This window comes from Sapajus apella, unplaced genomic scaffold (genome assembly GCF_009761245.1).
Source record: "Sapajus apella isolate SASKATOON/1434 unplaced genomic scaffold, GSC_monkey_1.0 scaffold4, whole genome shotgun sequence".
NCBI classification, from domain to species: domain Eukaryota; kingdom Metazoa; phylum Chordata; class Mammalia; order Primates; family Cebidae; genus Sapajus; species Sapajus apella.
In genome coordinates, this window is record NW_022436944.1 from 41,725,493 (window position 1) to 41,747,591 (window position 22,099).

The following is a 22,099-nucleotide window of genomic DNA, read 5'->3' on the forward strand; positions in this document are numbered from 1 at the left end:
ACACACACACACACACACACACACACACACACACACACACACACACACACACAAAATAGAGGAACTGATTCCAATAAGCTCTGCAACAAAAGCAGCTTCAATGTAGCAAAGTTAGAGTCTACAGGGTCCAGGGAGCCCCAGAGTAAGACTGAAGATGGAATTCAAGATGTTCCACTCAGATAGAACTTCTATGATCACATTATCAACTTTCCTGGGGCTATTAAATCAGTGGAGCAAAAAATAGGCACATTTGGTCCACAGACAGAGAAAGCTGGGTATAGCAAAGAGAGGACTTAAATGGCTCAGCAGATGTCTCAGGGCTCTCGTATCAGGTGCATGCTCTGAAGGGCTCTTCTGAGGGCTCTAATGCAGAAAATGGCTTATTGAGCACAGAAATGAAAGAAGTTAGGGGAGAGTTTTAAAGACTTTCCTCAGTCTTTAACTTCCCAGATGGGCTATTTCTATCTATTTTTGGACTTGTGATGTCAAACCAACCAATTGATGCAGTCATTTCGGTGAGAGTTTGGCTTTTGTGACACATGTCAGGATTCAACTTCACTTATCAACACTAGCGTTTTTCCAGCTAGAGGCATTTCATTTATCTGCCCCATCCTGAGCTACAGGTTGTCTTTGATGGGCAATGGGTTCTGGACTTCTAGAAGTCTAGGAATTTCCTGGTTCCAGACATCCAGCACATTGTGAAGCTCCTGTTGGGTCAGAATGTGGCATAATATCAAGGGCATACCAATCTTCTGGTTATGGAGACCTGACTTCCTTCTTTGGATCTGAACACAACCTTCTTTGGATCTGAACACAACCTTCTTCTGATCACTTAAGAGGCTCTCCATTCATCCTTTACACAAGTTCCTGAAATTCTTTTGCTTCAAACACATAGCTTAAACCTTTTATAAATATGATTTTAGCCCCTGCTTTCCTTAGCCACCATTATGAACATGTCTTTCCTGTTGTCCCAGTTTTTTCTTTGCTCTCCAACTCTTTTTGTCCTGACTGATCTAATTTGTATTTTTAAAATGTTTATTTATTTATGCTTTAAAGATGAGGTGTGTAACTCTGCCACTCAGGCTGGAGTGCAATGGTGCAATCATAGCTCACTGCAGCCACAAACCCCTAGGCTCAAGCAATCCTCCCACCTCAGCCTCCTGAGTAGTTGGTTCTACAGGTGTGTGTCACCACATCTGGCTCTTCTTTTGCTGTTGATGTTATTCCAATCCAAAAAAAAAAACTGTAATAAAAATATCATGGTGCTAGATTTAATTCCCATCTCACATGCTGTTCTTATAATGTGACTGTCACTCTATCATCATCAGATGAAATCTATCCCCTACCCCTTTATGCCTGTCTCAGCCAATCGAGTATGGTGAGAGGGTGTTGTGACTTTAAGTCATAAAAGGATATACAGCTTCAGCCTGGCTATCTTTTTGTAACTCAGATGCGATGTTAAAAAGCCTAGGCCATGTGTATGGAGAGGTCACCAGTAAGTACTCTGGCAGACAGCCCCTGCTGAGGTTCTAGCCAATGGGCAGCATCGACAGCTTGACATAAGTCAGGAAGGCTTTGAGATGACTCTCCACAAACTGCCATTTGACCATAACACAAAAGAAACACCCTATTCCCCAGCTAAGATTTAAGAAAACCTGCCTACTTAGTTAACCACCAGAATCATTAAAGATATTAATAATAAATATTTGAGATTTTTTTCACAGCTGAGTTTGAGTTGGTTTGTTTGCATACACCGATAACTGGAACAACCATAAATAGCTTAATATTTGGAGGTATCTAAATTAGAGATTTACAGACTATGGCCGGAACAGGCTTGCTGCCTGTTTAGGTAAAGAAACTTTTACTGGAACACAGCCATGCTCATTCATTTACATATTGCCAATGGCTGCTTTCACGCAAGTTTCAGAATTGAATAGTTATGAGAGAGGCTAAAATACTTATTGCATGATCCCTTGCAGAAAAAAAATTGCTAAACCCTGTATAGTAGACAAATGGATGACTTTTCTTTTTTAATTTTTGACAGTAGATATTTACCATTCTGGAACCTAAGGTGCTTATATCCTATTCAGCTGTGTAAAATTTTACTTTTATTTGCACACTAAAGGTAAAACTACACACACACACACACACACACACACACACACACACATTTAGGTAAAGTTTTCATTAAATTACAATATACCATAGAGATTCTAAATACCATATATGTGATTTTCATAATGCTAATGTTGAACTAAGTATCAGTTGAGGTGTCCAAAAGCAAATATGCTCACTGACCAAACTAGGAAGTGTGGCACATCGTAGTAAATGTTTTATTTTTCTTTTTGCAATAAAAAGATGGCTGATACAATAAAAAAAAAAAAAAAAAAAAAAAACAAACTCTTGATTGTGCAGAGGCTTATACTCGGTAGGATTTTGATAAGAATAAAGCAAGATCTTTCTAAGGTTTTAAGTAATTACAAATATTCTTAAAAATCAATAGCTAAATTAAATCAACATGATGACGAAGTGCCCACAAATTCAATGGGTTTTCTTTATGGATTTTTAAATGGTTTTTTTATAAACAAGCAAACAAACACAGAACAAGACAAAAAAACTTTTTCAATATACTCTCACTTGATTTATTTCTTTTGTTATTCCTTGTATTATATATTTTAAGAAAATGGCTAGGCAAGGTGGCTCCCGCCTGTAATCCCAGCACTTTGGGAGGGAGGATCACTTGAGGTCAGGAGTTTGAGACTAGCCTGATCAATACGGTGAAATCTCTTCTCTACCAAAAAATACAAATTTTCTAGATATGGTGGCGAACGCCTGTGATCCCAGTTACTTGGAAGGCTGAGGTGGGAGAATCGCTTGAACCTGAGAGGTGGATGTTGCAGTGAGCAAAGATCATGCCACTGCACTCCAGCCTAGCAAGACTCTGTTTCAAAAATAAGCAAACAGCTGGGCGTGGTGGCTCAAGCCTGTAATCCCAGCACTTTGGGAGGCCAAGGCGGGTGGATCACCAGGTCAAGAGATCAAGACCATCCTGGTCAACATGGTGAAACCCCGTCTCTACTAAAAATACAAAACATTAGCTGGGCATGGTGGCACGTGCCTGTAATCCCAGCTACTCAGGAGGTTGAGGCAGGAGAATTGCCTGAACCCAGGAGGTGGAGGTTGTGGTGAGCCGAGATCACGCCATTGCACTCCAGCCTGGGTAACAAGAGTGAAACTCCGTCTCAAAAACAAAAGCAAAAACAACAACAACAAAAAAAACAAAAATAAGAAACACACAAATAAATACATTTTGGCAGAATATAACTTAGAAAAACTATCTGACCATCCCCCATTAATTGCAAGTTTTATGGAAGATGTTACCTTTACCTTTTTGAATAAATAGAGTGAAAAGAAGTTACCAATGGGTTTCATAGCCATCACAAGTAATGCATTATATCATTATTCCAATTATAGTTATTAGATTAGTTTTTTAATACAAAGGCATATAATCTAGTTAGAATCTTGGATCACACTGAATAAAGAAACTGATTTTACCTATTGCTGCTAGAGTAAGGCACTTTTAATGATCCATTCATCTCTCAGGATGTTGAATACTTCCTCCATGAAAATTGATACATACTAGTATGTATCAATAGCTGGAAATAAGAAGGCAGATACTAAATCATGAACATATTTTTTCTATGTTATTTAGCAAATGAGAGATTTATGTTTCTACTATAGAAGCTATGATTTCTGTCCCATTTCTTACATTCATGGTCTTCTGTGAAGCAAATTATTTAAAACGGAAATGTCAGTAACTTAGAAATACCTTTTAAGTTTTCTCTTTTTTGGATGAGGATAAAATGTAATATTTTAGATGATGTCATCTTGAAACGTTTAGAAAGCTATATGAATTAAAAAATTACTTTTATTTATGTTTAGGAAATTGACAACTTTGTACGGAAAACTATGACTGCTGAACTCTAGACTAGACTAACTTATTTTTATGTAACACTATATACTGATCTAAAATGTCTTAGTAATATAGGGAGAAGCATGCATTTACGGGCCATGAACAAACCCTTTTTAGGTTACTGCAGTTTTTTTTTTTTTTTTTTTTTTTTTTTTTTTGAGATGGGTCTGGCTATGTTGGCCAGGGTGGTCTTGAACTCCTAGCCTCAAGAAATCCTCCCACCTAGGCTTCGAAAGTATTGGGATTACAGCTATGAGCTACTGTGCCCGGCCTAGATTTTTATTTTCAAAATTACTGTACTAAACATCAACTTAGTTGCCTAAAATGATTAAAGCACTTTTTTGAAGCAATAATCCCAAGGAGATAATATACATCCTGCAAAACTCTTATATCTTTCAATGTAGGTAATCTTGTATCTCTAGTTGATAATTCTGTATATTCATATTGAAAACTTAACATTTGACTGCAAAAACAAAATAAAACAAAACAAAAAAACAGGCTTTCCTTTTTCTTTCTATTTAAGACTTGGTTTTTGTGATTCCAGGGAATTCTGTCACTTTCTGGATAGCATTACAAGAGCAAACATGAAGAGAAAAAATCTAAATTGAAATGTTTTCTCATGCAAATCCAAAATTATCTACGATAAATTTTACACACAGAGATCAAAGATGTTATGTTACTTTCCAATTACACACAGAGCTTTTCTTTCTGGCAAAATAATAGCATGATTTTTATTAACAAAATATAAACCAACAGAAAGCCTTGGTCCTTGACCTTATCTTCTCTTACCAGCTTCCATGCAGGTGAAAACCACAATAAATATGTGAAAAACATAAACTATAGGCAGACACTCACATTAGAGCCTTTTTAACAGTTCCAGGGTCTTGTATGCAAAGATGAGTATTTACACCAAAACCCTTAGGAGTCTTTGAGGCTTCTGCAAAATGAAAGGAACTACCTTGAGTAATGTAGCAGACACGGTGATATCAGTTAGCAACCAAAATTGGAGTTAGTGCTAATGAGGATTATGGGAAGACTGAGTGTAAATGTTTTGCTTCCTAACAGGAGACAGCAAGGCAAAAACCCTGGGAGGAATCAAAACGCCACTCAAATTCCAGCTCTGCTTCTTGCAGATCTGTTTATCTTGGTCAATTTTCCTAACTCAGAACCTGGTTTCTTTATCTGTAAATTTAAGAACATCTGTCTCCAAGAGTTAGGTATTCCCATAACCTTTACAAGCCTCTAGCATAAAACTTCTGAACCACTTTATCACAGCTTTTTGTTCTGTCTCCTTTATTTAAATGAATCACTAGAGGACAGAAGCTATATCTGATAACTAGGAAATACAGAGTACTCACTAAAAGTTGACTAAATGAAACATTTCATCAAAGGAATTCTTTTATAAATTACATACTGTTGACATTAAGTTTCACAAATTCTAGTTAACAATGTCTGTGTCCCCTTTTAACTCCCTCATAGGAAAAGATCATTTCAGCTGCTCTAGATCTTCACGGCACTATGTATGTTATTTTCTTCCAACAAATATGTTCTACCTTGGATTATATTTTGTGCATCTATCTTGTTTAGATGCCCAACCAGAATGAAGACATCTTAAGGCTAGAACTCCTAGTCTGCATCATAGTATTCATTGCTTCAGTATCTCATATGTTACAATAATATTTGTAGATTTAAGAATGGGTATGAATTAATAGATAGATAAATGGAAAAATAAATAACCTTGAGTTCCATAAGTCAGACTCAAATCCCTGACTATTTCAGTGAAGAGCGAGAATTATATTGTTTCCCACAAACTCTTCTACTTAATAAGCAGCATGGAAGAAAGCATTATTTTCTTTCTAGCTTTACCTAATTCTACTAGAGAGCTGGCAGAGAAATAGAAATATGGCAAAAGTAAATAAATAAATTAAATAAGTTACAACAGCACAATAAAAATAGAAATCAATTCTAAGAATATCACTCAAAACCGTATAATTACATGGAAGTTAAACAACCTGCTCCTGAATTACTTTGCGTAAATAATGAAATTAAGGCAGAAGTCAAGAAATTCTTTGAAACTGATGAGAACAAAGGCACAACATACCAAAACGTCTGTATGGCTAAGGCAGTTTCAAGAGAAAAATACATAGCACTAAAGGCCCACATTGAAAAGTTAGGAAGGTCTCAAATTAACAACCTAATATCACATTTAGAAAAACTACAGAAGCAAGAGGAAACCAGCCCCAAAGCTAGCAGAAGACAAGAAATAACCAAAATCAAAGCTGAGCCGAAGGAAAGTGAAATGGAAAAAAAAAAAACAAAAAATAAACCCACAACATACAAAAGATCAACAAACCCAGGAGTTGCCTCTTTGAGAAAATTAATAGATAGATTAAACACCAGCTAGACTAAGAAAGAAAAAAGAGAGAAGTTCCAAATAAACACAATAAGAAAGGAAAAAGGGATATGACTACTGACTCCACAGAAATACTGTGAACACCTTTATGCACATAAGCTAGAAGACCTAGAAGAGAGAGATAGATTCCTGGAAACATACAATCTTCCAAGATTGGAGATTGAACAAGGAAGTAATTGAATCCCTGAAAAGACCAATAACAAGTTCCAAAATTGAATCACGAATAATAAGCCTGGCAACCCCAAAAAGCCCAGGATCAGGCAAATTCACAGCTGAATTCTACCAGATGTATAAAGAAGAGCTGGTACCATTCCTACTGAAACTCTTCTAAAAAACTGGAGGCAGAGGCACTCCTTGACAACTCATTTGGTAAGGCCAGATCATCTTGATACCTAAAGCTCGCAAAGATTAAAAAAAATATATGTATTGCCTAGGCGCAGTGGCTCATGCCCATAATCTCAGAACTTTGGGAGGCTGAGGTGGGTAGATTGTCTGAAGTCAGTAGTTTGAGACCAGTCTGGCCAGCATGGTGAAACCCCGTCTCTACTAAAAATACCAAAATATTAGCCAGATGTGAGGCTAAGGAAGGGGAATTGCTTGAACCAGGGAGATGGAGGTTGCAGCAAGCCAAGATTGCACCACTACACTCAAGACTCCGTCTCCTAAATAAATAAATAAATAAATAAAAACACTTCAGGTCTATATCCTTGATAAACATAGATGTCAAAGTCCTCTACAAAATGCTAGCAAACCTAACCCAGCAGCACACCAAAAAGCTAATCTACCATAATCAAATAGGCTTTGTCCCTTAAGTACACGGCTGGTTCAACATACACAAATCAATAAGTGTGACTCATCGCATAAAGAGAACAAAGACAAAACTACATGATTATTTCAATATATACAAAAAAGACTTTCAATAAAATTTAATATCGCTTCGTGTTAAAAATTCTCAACAAACTAGGCATTAAAGGAACATACTTCAAAATAATAAGAGCTATGTATGACAAATCCATACCCAACATCATACTGAATCGTCAAAGCTGGAAGCATTACCCTTGAGAACCAAAATAAGACAAGGATGGCCTGTCTTGTGACTCTTATCCAACACGGCACTGGAAATCCTGGCTAGGAGCAATCAGGCAAGTTAAATAAATAAAAGGTATCTAAATCAGAAGAGGAGAATTCAAACTATCCCTGTTTGCAGATGATATAATCCTATATCTAGAAAACCCCATAGTCTCTTCCCAAAAGCTCCTTGATCTGACAAACAACTTCAGCAAAACTTTGGGATACTAAATCAATGTGCAAAAGTCAGTAGTATTCCTATATACAAACAACATCCAAGCTGAGAAGCAAATGAAGAAGCAGTCCCATTCACAATAGCCAAGAAAAGAATAAAATAGCTGGAAATAGAGTTAACAAGGGAAATGAAAGATATCTACAAGAATTACAAAACGCTATGCAGATAAAATATAGGTGAGACAAGGGAAAAGCATTCCATGCTCATAGGAAGAATTAATATTGTTAAAATGGCCAAACTGTCCAAAGCAATTGATAGATTCAATACTATTCCTATCAAACTACCGATGACACACTTCATAGAATTATTTATAAAAATTTTTTTCATTCATATGGCCAGGTATGATGGCTCACACCTGTAATCCTAGCAATTTGGGAGGCCAATGTGAGCAGATTGCTTGAGGCCAGGAGTTTGAAACCAGCCTGGGTAACAGGGCAAAACCCTGTCTCTACTAAAAATACAAATATTAGCTGGGTGAGGTGGCTCATGACTGTAGTCCCAGCTATTTGGGAGGCTGAGGTGGGAGAATCACTAAAACCTGAGAGGCGGAGGTTGCAGTGAGCCGAGATCATGCCACTGTACTCCAGCCTGGGCAACAGAGTTAGACTCTGTCTCAAAAGTAAAATAAAAAATAAAAATAATGACATTCATGTGGAACCAAAAAAGAACCCAAATAGCCAAAGCAATCCTAAGTGAAAAGAACAAAGCTGGAGGTATCACATTACCCAAATCCAAACTGCAAGGCTACTTAACTAAAACAGAAAGATACTGGTACAAAAACAGACACATAAACCAATGAAACAGCATAGAAAGTGCAGAAATAATTTTTTGCCCCTACAACCATCTGTTCTTCAATAAAATAAACAAAAGCAATAGGCAAAGGACTCCCTATTCAATAAATGGTACTGGGATAAGTAGCTAGCTACATGCAGAAGATTGAAATTGGACATTTTCCTTACATCATATAGAAAAATCAACTCAAGATGGATTGAAGACTTAAATGTAAAATCTAAAACGATAGAAAAACCCCAGGGGATAACCTAGGAAATACCATTCTGGACATAGGATCCAACAAAGATTTCATGACAAAGACGTCACAAGCAATTGCAACAAAAACAAAAATTGACAAATGGGAGCTAATTAAACTAAAGAGCTTCTGTATAGCAAAAGAAACTGTCAACAGAGTAAGCAGACAACCTATAGAATGGAAGAATATATTTGCAAACTATTAATCTGATGAAGTTCTGCTATCTAGAATCTATAAGGAATTTAAATTTATAAGCAAAACACAAACAACCTCATTAAAAAAATGGAACAAAGAACATGAACAATTTTCTTTTTTTTTGAGAGAGTTTCACTCTTGTTACCCAGGCTGGAGTGCAATGGCGTGATCTCGGCTCACCGCAACCTCCACCTCCTGGGTTTAGGCAATTCTCCTGCCTCAACCTCCTGAGTAGCTGGGATTACAGGCACGTGCCACCATGCCCAGCTAATATTTTGTATTTTTAGTAGAGACGGGGTTTCACCATGTTGATCAGGATGGTCTCGATCTCTTGACCTTGTGATCCACCAACCTCGGCCTCCCAAAGTGCTGGGATTATAGGCTTGAGCCACCGTACCCAGCCATGAACAATTTTCAAAAGCAGACATACACATGGCCAAAAGGCATAGGAAAAAATGCTCAACATCACTAATCATTACAGAAATGTAAATCAAAACCACAATGAGATACCATTTCACACTGGTCAGAATGGCTATTATTAAAAAGTCAAAAAATAACAGATGCTGGCAAGGTTGTAGAGAAAAAGAAATGCTTATACACTGTTGGTGAGAGGGTAAATTAGTTCAGCCATGGTGGAAAGCAATTTGGATATTTCTTAAATAATTTAAACCATAATTACCATTAGACCCAGCAATCTCTTTATTGAGTATATACCCAAAGGAACATAAATCATTCTACCATAAAGGCACATGCATTTATTATGTTAATCACAATACGATTCACAATAGCAAAGACAAGGGATCAACCTAATGCCCATCAATGGTAAACTGGATTAAGAAAATGTGGTTCATATACACCATGAAATACTATGCAGGCATTAAAAAAGAACAAGATTGTGTCCTTTGCAGCAATGTGGATGGAGGTGGAGGCCGTTATCCTAAGCAAACTAACACAGAGATGGAAAACCAAATGCTGCACATTTTCACTTATAAATGGGAGCTAAATATTGAGTACATATGAACACAAAGAAGGGAACAACAGACACCAGGGCCTATTTGAGGGTGGAAGGTGGGAGGAGGGCGAGGGTTAAAAAACTACTTATTGGCCGGGCGCGGTGGCTCACGCCTGTAATCCCAGCACTTTGGGAGGCCGAGGCGGGTGGATCACGAGGTCAAGAGATCGAGACCATCCTGGTCAACACGGTGAAACCCCGTCTCTACTAAAACTACAAAAAATTAGCTGGGCATGGTGGCGCGTGCCTGTAATCCCAGCTACTCAGGAGGCTGAGGCAGGAGAATAGCCTGAACCTAGGAGGCGGAGGTTGCGGTGAGCCGAGATCGCCATTACACTCCAGCCTGGGTAACAAGAGTGAAACTCTGTCTCAAAAAAAAAAAAAACAACAACAACAACAACAAAAACTACTTATTGGGGACTATGCTTATTACCTGGGTGATGAAATAACCTGGACACCAAACCCCACAACATGCAATTTGCCTGTATAACAAACCTTCAAATGCACCACTAAACCTACTTTTTTTTTTTTAATTTGAAAAAAAAAAATTTTAAAAAAAGGCCCAAATGGATCAGTATCATTATTGTTACATATTCTGCCTTCTGACCTTCACCTTTAGGTTTGGCCAAGCACCGGCTGTTAGTTTGAGGGTGACTGATTTGAGCAATCATGTTTAAGTGTAAAATATTGTTAAGGCTACCGCATAAGCTCAGTCATAACAAAAGTAAAGCAAACTAGAGACTGTTTGTACACTGGAAGGGTGGCATGGACTCTACCCATGGGATTACTATGCTCTCTGCCCTCAAATTTAAACCCGTTCCAATGTCACAACTTAAAGTTGGATACATAGTCAATTCAACTCAATAGAGCTTTTAAAAATGTTCTTCACTTTCATTAGAACCAAAGTAGCTCGCTAATTTAATGATGAATCTGAATGCAATTATGATAATTAAAATAGCAACTTAATTTTATGCTGTCTCTGAGAAATGCTCAGCCCAATGGTTGCACATTCAAACTCTAAGCTACACTGGTTAATACCTTTGATTTCTATCACAAAGTAGTTAAATGTAATAAAGTTCACGTAGTAAAACTTATTGATTATGTGCATTAAAGTTGTTACTATGTGTTTTGGAATGTGTTTTTGCTGTTAAAATAATTCCTAGCATGATCGTCTTAGAAAAATAACACAGCTCTTTTTGTTGGGTTTAATGTAAAACTGTGTTAGTTGCTAGAATAAAGATGTATGGAATTAAGCTGTATGCGTCATCAAGGAGCTGAAAACTTCATGGCGTTGACAAGCAGGAGGATAATACAATTTCACTAGGTGCTAGGAATGAGTTTATGCAGAAGCCTAGAAGTGGGAATCAACCAAGTAACAATATGAATGGATTTGTTCATGTTTGTGTGCACCCAGGCACATATGCATTGGCACACACGTGCATTCTTCTGTGAAGTGTGGGATGGGATGAGGTATAATGTTATAATTCAGGAACGTTCCAGGCAAATGAACAAACACATCTTGTTTTCAATCTTCAAATGAGGTAACTGGGCAGGAGTTGAGAACAAATGTGTTAAGACTGGCAAAAATGATGGGCAAGGGCTAGATCACAAAACAGTTCTGATGCTGTGGTAGGAGTTACTAAGAAATTATTATAGGCAGATAGAGAGGAAAAGGGGTCCTTGGGAAGCTTTCATTTTTATCTCATTCATTCATTCATTCATTCATTTGAGACAAAGTTTTGCTTTTGTTGCTCAGGCTGCAGTGGCGTGATCTCGGTACATGGCAACTTCTGCCTCCCAGATTCAAGCGATTCTCCTGCCTCAGCCTCCCCATTAGCTGGGATTATAGGCATCTGCCACCATGCCTGGCTAATTTTGTATTTTTAGTAGAGACAGGGTTTCTCCATGCTGGTCTCAAACTCCCGACCTCAGGGTGATCTGCCTGCCTTGGCCTCCCAAAGCGCTGGAATTACAGGAGTGAGCCACCATACCCTGCCAAGTTTTCATTTTTAAAGACATTTCTTGTCTAGCTGGAAAGCCTGGGTAGAGCCCAGCAGCAACATTTGATACGCAAATATAGGCCATTAGAAACTGGGTCCACATAAATAATGGCTTTCCTGCCTTTGCCCCACATGTTCCTGGCAGCATGGCCACCCTCACATATCCCCACATGTGTAGAACATCATGGCACCCTGCATTTGCATTAAAAGGGTAGGGTGGGAGGGCCAGCTTTCTTCATGGGCTATGTGAATAACATGACTGATCAAACCAATCCCCTGAGCTCCTATGCCAATTAAATACCACCTCGTCCAGCCTCTGTGTGTACTTGGCTGGTTTCCACCCCACTTGGGGTCTCCTCTTTTGGTTTTGGAGCCCCACTCCCTCTGTCTCTGTAAGGAGGAGCTTCTTCCTTCTGTCTTCTTCCTTCTTTCTATTAAACTCTCCGCTCCTTAAAGCCATTCCATGTGTGTCCATGTCGTTTTACCAAAACCGGCATAAGGACCAAGAACCCTGGTGCTCCTCCATTCCTCGGAGCTGTATCAATGGCATGTTATGGATTTTGGTATTCATAAAAGAAAAATGCAAGTGTAATTCTTAATTCAAATATTTGTCTTAGCTTGGGTTTTCTTTTTACTGAGAACTCAGCAGAAACACTGTCTCTGGAATGCAAGAAATGTACTACTTACATGTTTTGTTTCACAGTTCATATCTATTACTATTAAATATCAACCCCTTCACTTTTCCATATTGGAGACAAAATTCTCTAATGTCCATATGTTTTTATAGGTACTCATTTGACATTCTGTTATGTTTTATCATTGTTCAACTCTTTTGTAATATTTAAGATTTCTACCTTTAAGAATAATTTTTTTTTATTTTGCAGTTGAAATATTTTGTTATGTAAGCTACTCACTTCCTAAGAATGGCATAAAAATGAGGGGGAGGTTGGGCGCGGTGGCTCACTCCTGTAATCCCAGCACTTCGGGAGGCTGAGGCAGGTGAATCACAAGGTCAGCAGTTTGCATCCAGCCTGGTCAACATGGTGAAACCCTGTCTCTACTAAAAATACAAAAAATTAGCTAGGCGTAGTGGTTGGCACCTGTGATCTCAGCTACTCAGGAGGCTGAGGCAGGAGGATCACTTGAAACCAGGAGGCAGAGGTTACACCGAGCTGAGATCATGCCATTGAACTCCAGCTTGGGCAGCAGAGCGAGACTCTGTCTCAAAAAAAAAAAAAAAAAAGGGTGGGGGGAGGGGGGAAACCTCTCCATTAACTCATACCCAAACACACAAAGACATAGATGTTCCCGGAAGTGTGGTATTTGCAGACAAAGCAACTGAGAGTTTTAATTTAATTTTTAAATTTGATCCAGATGTCTCTTATATTATAAATACTGGTTAGGTGGTCAGCTTTTCATGTATTGTATAGATGTAAAATCTCTGGCAAAGACAGTCACATACACACTGTATACACATACTCAAATGCGTATGCATTGAAGGAGTTCAGCAAATGCCACCCCAAAATATGTTGCTTTGGTATCTTATTACTTCAGTTAAGGCAACTGGGAACAGCAAATGCAGGAGTCGGGGTGCTTTCTTTGAACGCCTCTTATCTGCTTACGGACAGATCTTCCAAAAAGAACTCAACTGTCATCGAGGCTCTCCCAAGGCAGTTCATCCACCAGGGAAGATCATAGGAGTGGTGACCTTAAGTCAGCATCACATTGGGACAGTCTTTGTCACAGGTTATTACCTATTCTTTCCGGGGCCCATTTATTTTACCTCCAACATCATTTGTTCCCTCCTAAGTTGCTTTCATCCCTGTTCCACTCTTGCCTGTGAAGAGGACCTATAAGTTTCTAGATTCCAATGAAAGTTTTCCCTCCCTACAGGATACGTACATGTGCACATACATAGGTAAGGAACCCAGTTGTTCTGAAACTTTTATATGATTCAAGGAGCAGTTTTATATGTAATATATCTAGGTCAAAACTTTTATCAGCCAAATAGAACCAGCCAAATATCATTCATCAAAATTTCCTCATGTACAACAAAGAACAGAATATAATATTTTATTTTTATGTCATTCCTAATATAAAATTTATCATCATTGATTCACATACAAAGATCCTAGAACCACAATATTCAATAAGGGTTAGCTTTTTCCCCACTTCTGAATTTCCCTTCTCTTTTTCAATCTCTAAAGATCTGCTACCAGCACACTCTGCTAGCACTTGTCACGCATCTTGAGAAGGGGACACTTGATAAAATCTCTTTCTTTGACCAATCTGAAGCATGTCATGAGCCAGTGCTAAGAAAAGAAAAAGCACTCTAGGCACAAATGGTCTCACAATGGTACTTCAACTCCTGTGCCAAGATGTATGCAGTGGGTCCTTTATCATGACAGTGATTGTTCCAGGGATGCTTTGTGAGGGAAAATGGGTAGGAAAAGAAAGACCCCAGGAGTTAGCACAATTTCCACATTGCTAAGAGGGACATTTGTACACCACTGCAGCAGATCTCAAAGAGCTTATAGAAATATGCCCTTTTCAAATAACTTTATATTGCCTCATAAACTTCAACAGAAGTATAGATTCATAACCCACAAAAGCATGTGTCTATCTTAAAAGAAAATATGCATCACTGATTATGAAGACCTGGAATAGCAGAGTACTTCAGGAGCAGGTGTTACAGATAGAGTCGTGCATAAAATTCAATACATGTCTATAATATTTGTATTCATGTACATCTTACATACAAATATAGAATACATTTATAACAGATATATCTTCCTGAAATCAAACCCAGCGTGTATTTTTGTAATAATTTTTAATATTTGCTACATTTGTTTGAACTCCTAAGAAAAGCAAACTCTACCCACCTTCCTTAGGAAAACAGACACAGAAGTTAATTTCCACTTGTCCTCCTCAGAAAATTGTCTATTTGCTTGTTTCCTAAAGGACATTGAGGGTGGTTTTTCCTTACAAACTATTGTTCTATTACTCTTACCATTTTTTCACTATTGTCATAACTTGGCTTCTATCTAAATAAAAAAATTTTTAAAATATGTACCTAGCTTGGTCTGGCACTGGGCCTGACGTGAACTGCTGGTTCAGGAGGGTAATGTGCAGGAAATAAAAGAATCCAGATTTGTGACCTTAAAATTGACTGATTTTCCCATGAGGCTTTGTTTCCCAATGTATTTGTTTTCAATCACTGGCCATCATTTTCCATCAGGTATCTTCTTTATCATTAGAAAAGTATCTTTATTACTTAAGTCCCTGAACAAATAATGTGCATTTCAATAAATACTTAGAGTCAATTATGAATCAGGAGCAAATAAAAGTTCCTTTGCATTGACAGACTTTCTTAACAATAGATTCAGAAGTATTTTACTTTTGGTACCTTTAAGCCTGATGAGTACAACATCCCTGGATTACAATTTTAAAATTAAAAGAGAAAAGGGAAAAATGGATACAAAGAAGACTGAGTCATGAGTGAAAAGTACAAATTTAAATTGTAATTAGTAGCTTTATCTGATGAATACATTTGCAATTCAGTGAGACTTGATAAAGAGAATTATGTAATAGAACCAAGGAGAAATGTTCTCAGACCTTACCAATTAGATGACTATGGTAAATCCATATACTCAATAGGCTAATTAACTCCTGATTGGTAGTCACTGAAGGGCCACTAGAAATGTCAAGTGTTCTTTACTTCTGGGACTAGAAAATCTCAAAAAACAAAAACAACAACAACAACAACAACAAAAATCTCCTTTAGGGATTAGACTTGATGGCCTTTAATAAAACTTGCAACTCTGAAATTTGATGAGCAATATCACATAATCCTCTGTATTAATTAGAACCACTGTTCTTTCATGAAACAGTCTATATACAAATACAAAAGTCTAGAGCTTTACTGTGCTTCAATCCAAGAACAGAAACACAAAACCAGTTGTTCCAAGTTTTGAAACTGTTGACTTATTATCTTTCATATATAAAGTACTCTGTAACAAAAAAACTACTCTTTAGCAAGAATATGATAGGGCAGCTGGAAAGGAATTGATTCTTAGGGAACCTTATAGGCAGGAGGAAGAAAAGTGACAGACTTTTCAGAGAGAGTTTTAGAACTACAGTACAATAAACAATAATGGAAAAACAAGGTGTGCCTCTGGTGGAAAATAGTGAAGGAAAGCAGTGGAAGAGAAGTTTGGAAAGGTAGGTTGTGATCGTGAGGTAAAGGATAGAGGTACATTATAGTTTTTGAATGGGTAAGAGATGTAATTTATGGACTGTGGAGTATAACTGGAGAGTGTAATGAAGGATATGGTTGTCAAGACACAGGTGTGGAGGCAGTTAGACCTGCATAGAAGCTAGGGCAAACGTATGCGAAAGACATAGATCTATGAGGGCAGGTTATGGGTAGTAGCAACGTGTAAAAGTGTGAAAGATGTTTTTGAGGAATGGAGAGGAAGTGGACTCTAATGACTGAATAGAAGTGAGAACCTAGGAGAGGAAAAGACAGCTAGAAGCTTTCAAATCTAGGAAGTGCAGGACTCAAAATAAATGATGATGGTCAGGATGAGGACTGTGTTTTGGTTTTTTGAACCTGTTAAGTATTGATCCTGGAAAACCATCCAAGTAAGTGAGGAATGAGCCACGGAGAAGCAGATCTGGACTTACGAGAAGGATGAGGCAGGAGAATCTTGAGACATGTAAGCACAAGTGGTAATTGAAGGAAGCCATGGCAGTGTTCAAATAGAGACCATAAGACTGAAGGAACAAACTCTGTGTGGCAATAAGATACAAAATTCTAAATAAGAACTAAGGCCATGCCTGACAAAGTTTAAGGCACATACCCCTACACTTAGAGGATAAAGTATGTTCTGACTGTCACAACATTTTTCATGTCTCTAGCAGCTAAACAAGAACCCAATTCAAGCAGTGTTGAAACAATTGCAGCTTACAGACCGCCAGACACTGCCTCACACTCCCAACTTTTCACAAGACATACCTACAGCCTTGACTGGACAAGAGACTGACTTCAGTCACTTTCTCTTAATAAGAGACCACTGGCCATGGACTGGTTCTGGCCAGCTTACATAGGCTGCATATGTAAGTGCCTTCATGTCCCTGCTTCACCTTTTGACTCATAGGACCTAACTGTAATTTATTTAAATGTTAAGTCTCCACCCCAAAATGAACATGGTCATATGTAACATGCATGTTTCTGTACTGTGCATGCATATGTCCCCCCTTTGTGAATATTCACAGCTTCTCCTCTAACCCCTTGAATATGTATACTTGGCCAACCGTTTCAGTGTAAATTCCTTTTTTATCTCTCCTCCCTGGAAGTACCTACTCTCAGACTCTGCTGGAGGCTGTGCTTCCCAGATTGTCAGGATGGCCACCTTGCAGGCTGTAACTCTTTATAGGAAAAAAAAAAAAAACTCTTCTCTCCGTATTTGTAGTTCTCATGATTTAAGTTAGCAAAAGAATGTCATATTATTGCTGACTGATACCTGTTTTCTTCTCTGGAGGAGAATTATTCTTCCATTCCCCATTGTAATGGGGCTTGGCCATGTAACTTACCAATGAAAAGTGAGAGAAATATTATGTGTCATTCATTAAAAAGCTCCAAGAGCCTTTTTCCCTCTTCCATAGAATTATCAAGCTAGTGGTTGCTTCATTAGCCTAGTCCTGGAGTTAAATTAAGATGAAAGAAAAACCTCAGCTGATATGTAGTATGAGTAAGAAAAAATTAGATACTGCAAAAGCTACTAGGATTTTAGAGGCTGTTTATTACTGCAATATAACCTTGCCTAAACTAACTGATAAGCAATGGGAATGAATGAGAGTCCCCAAGAATCAAAAGTAAAGAAAGATCAGAGAATGACCTTGCACAGGACTTATTCAGACAATTCTGAATTTGTCATTTCATAGAAGAACAAAAAACACAACTTGCCTAGTTACTTTGAGTATAATTTTTAAATTTTTGCCATTAATTTTTCTGAATAAAAAACTTGCATTTAAAAAAACTTGCTAGATTAGACAGATTTTCTGTCTACCTTTGGAAATGCTCTATGAAATATTCTGTGATAAATAGTAACCACTCTTATCAACAAACAATTTAGAATACTCAATATATTCTTTTTAAATATCACTTTTACTGGTAAACGTTTATACATATAAATCTACCAGCCTAACACTCTTCATTGGATCACAGAATTAGAATTGTTCTTTTATGTTAGGAAGTGTGTTTTTGTCTTGAGATAGATGAACTAGGCATTCTTTCTATGAATGGTCAGCGGCCGATCACTGAATACTACTTTCTGCTCAGCACATTAGCAGACTGGCATAAGTAAAGGGAAAAAAAGGCAACACAAAAACCCAAGATCATAAAGTTAGTGATTAGGAGCTAACCCCATGGTTTAGACATGTGTGTCACTGTAGGGCAGCAGATAAAACCATATTATTTATACTGGTAAACAATATATGACTTACGTGTTTAAGAGGAATTATCAATCAAAACTGTCTTTATAACAGAAAACCCTCACATCAATTTCTGATTAAAGTCCATACCATTCCTTGTCCTTTTCATTATTGTTGTCCCAACCCTCTCCAGGGCTCCAGGGATCCTATTTACCAGAGTATGTCTGCTTCTTTTGGGTTAATTCTCTTCCTCGTTGTTCTTGTTATATAAATGGCTAGGAGAGACCAGACACCAGACTGCGCCCCCCTTCCAATTACTGATATTTGTTATAGGTCAACTGCATCCTTTATTACCCTGTACCTAACTCAGACTAGATGGTGCAAAAGACCCCATGAGTATTATATCCTCAGTATAAAATGTTAAATATACCTTTCCCAAAAGAAAAAGTCACCCGAACCAATGTCAGATTATTGTCACTAAGCATTGAGCCTTATAAAGAAAGATGTGTTGAAATTTTGTTAAACTTCCCTAAACTTTGTCTATAAAAATGACACTAAACTTCTATACTTTGGAATACTGACTTCCGTTCTCTGGAATCTGCATTTTCTGAGCAGCCATCCTCCAACTTTTACACTTGGATAAACTCTCTTTAAACTAGATTCTGACTCTTTGGATTATTCTAGGTTGACACATTCTAGTCTGTAAGTTAAGAGATGAAGGTATGTGGTCACAGCTGATTTACTTAACAGAGACAACACACTTAGAGGCCTTTCTTAACCCAAGTTAGCAGCTCTACTCCCTCTCTCTCTCTCTCTCCCCCCCATATATATTTATATATATATAATTTTAAAATTTTATATATATATAATTTTAAAAATGACATACATCCTTAATGAAACAAATATTTTCATATTTTAAAAAAGTCGAGATAACCCAAACATGAATTCTTGATTCAAAAAGTCTAAAAGTAGAAAAAATTGGGAGCAAGGAAAAATGTCACATTAACACTTTGCATCAAACTCATTTCTTTGTTCTCCCTATCTGCTGCCTTCTTTGCATCAGAAAGGCTTCAGGATTTTTCTGCACTTTCTATGCCAGATGCAGCTTTGGTAATCCCCACCTGTGACCCAATATCCTAGAGCAGAAATGACGCTTATGTGCTTCATTACCACTCATTCTTTTTCAGCCCTCAAAATAAAGCAGTTAGTCTTAGATTATTAGAGAAAAGACCAATGTTTTCCCTAAAAGGTTTTACATCTAAATTAATGAAATGGCATAATCTAGCTCTTGGCACTGGATAACAAGGAAGTGAATATGACAATCCAGTCTTTTTTTGCACTTTAGTAGGTGGTGGCACAAACTTGGCTATACCAGAGAACCAAACCAAAGGAATGAAGTAAGACTCAGTCGTTCAATAGACATTTTACTCAGCACCTATCCCATGCCAGACCAGGTGCCAGCATACAAGGATGAGACAAGTATTCAGGTTGAGGGAGGACACAGGGTTCTTAGGGAGGGCAGCATGATGCATTTATCCGTAATACCTGGGTAAAGAAAATAGAAAATGCCACAGGAACTCAGAACATCATTATCCCTTACAGGTTCACTTGCAGCATCCCCAATCCTTGGAAGAGCTTATACATGTCCAGTAGATGTTACATTGTGTAATAAGGTTGTTGTAATCTATTTGTTCACTGTTTATTTTCTATTTTCATCAGTCATGTCCTGAAGATTCTTTTTCAGTTCAGACACTACCACTGGTGATGATATGAACGTTTCCTTACCATTGCCATTCATATGGACTGGAAAACAATTGATGTGTAACAGTCTCTGTGCTCTACAAAGTGATTTATTAGAGGTACATTCATAAATCACACAGGAATGTTTTCTCTGTAAATTGTGAAGACCAGTGGTCTTATATTTAAAATGCCAGCTTAGGGAAACCTTACTAGCTTCCCCTATTATGAATAAGCTGGTCGTTTGCAGGAGCTATCCCAAGGAGCCATTCAGAGGCCATTATTTCACCATGAAGACTCTGTTAAAAAGAGTAATTGGTATCAATAACACTTACCTGTGTTTGCAGAGGGAAGGTTCCCAGCCATAACAAGCCCAGAATCACAAAGCCACTAGTTAAAACAATACAGCATTTGGAATTTATGAGAATAAAGCCTGTCTGTAACAGTGTCCTTATTGGGGCCTTCTCGATTCATTTAGCAGACTTTGCTGTGTACTCACAGTTAAATCAAATCTGCCACGCAGTTATAAGCTAAGGTGCTGCATACAAGATGCAAATGCTATACATTGAAAAGGTTCATTTCTCAAAAATAGTTATGGGGTACATGGCTTCAAAAGCTTTTTATGACTATTCCTCCGAAACAGCCACAGGACTCTTTCAAAATGCAAAATCTGGAATATAATTAGTGATTATCTTAATCTCGTAGGGGTTTGGAAAAATGAGAGGAAACAATTACTGTTACACAGAAAGATGGTTCAAGCATGAATCAATGTGGCAGGCACACAAGTAAACAGACATGGGGCTAGACAAGGGAGGGAACCCCCAACGACGATGATGAGGACAACAACAACAAAGATCATTGCTTAACCTGTTTTGTCAGAGCTGGTATTGATGGTATTGGTAGTGATGGAGGTGAAGGTAGTCTTTGCGCTGTCCTTGGCAGTTACAGATTTCTGCTTATTTTTCATGGCTTCCAGTGCTTTGAGCTTCTTGGCATGTTTCGTGCCTTTGTAGTGGGCCGCAGCCTGGCTCTACAAAGGAGAACAAAATGAACCATGCAATCAGGCTCATTTCTAAACTGGCATTCTCTGTATTACTGCAAATACAGACTCCCTTTCAATAACAGGTACCATTGGAGCTAATTCTGGCCGTGGCCAAACAGTGGGGTTCTATTTAGAATGATGCTAGGAAGCAATGGGAATCCAGTTCTAAAACCTCAGGATAGAAGGAAGAAATATTCTATTGCTTCTCTTAAGAGAAATGTAGCTGAACACTGAGAGGTCAACAATATTTTCTTTGTAAGAGTGGAGAAAAAAATAAGAATTTACACCTGTATCATTTTTGTTTTGCCACAGAAGATGCTGGGCTCCCAAAGATTAACAAGAGCCCTGGAAAGGAGTAGCTTTCACCTTCTTGACTTGGAAAATGCATTTTCTCTTTCTACAATGTGTCTTATTAATACAGTCCCCAACAGGTGTCTACGAGGAAAGGTTCAAACAAAACAGGGGAAGTGGGCACCCTGGAGACTGAGATTGAAGCTTGAGAGTTCAAAAGCAAATGCACTGCTTAAGTTCAAATGGAGCACAGAGAAGCTGGGCAATTTCAGATTCTCTCTCCTTGCTTCTTACAGAGGGTAGTCTGAGAAGTTCAACTTAGTGTCATTTTTTCAGCATGTGGGTCTTTCATGCCCCAGTCCATTGTGAGGAAACTCCAGTGTGTTTGCACTACCTAATGGGGCCAATGCAATTCTTTTGCTTGTGCCTTCTCATATATATATATATATATATATTATTTACAGTGATATGCATTTTCTCATCTTTTTTCTTAACAGTATGTTTCTTTTGTGGGGGAGCAGTATAGTGAAATACACTGAGATAGAAAATCATATTTAAAGAAATGTATGTTTATTAATGTTTATTTATTGGGGTAGAAAAGACTTTTCAGTTGGGGGGTAGGGAGAGGGTGAGAAGGGAGATTCTTAGATTAGGCTTTCCAGGTCAAAACC

At 37.9% G+C, this 22,099-nt stretch overlaps 1 protein-coding gene across 4 annotated transcripts in view; it reads right to left on the minus strand.

Annotated features, from left to right (window-relative positions):
• ZNF385D (zinc finger protein 385D) overlaps nt 1-22,099 on the minus strand; it is a 711,674-nt gene that overhangs the window by 75,234 nt on the left and 614,341 nt on the right. For all 4 annotated transcript variants that reach the window (XM_032259519.1, XM_032259525.1, XM_032259511.1 and 1 more), the window contains exon 4: nt 20,963-21,125. In XM_032259519.1, coding sequence (XP_032115410.1) covers nt 20,963-21,125 — 163 coding nt within the window. The remainder of the gene's footprint in view (nt 1-20,962; nt 21,126-22,099) is intronic.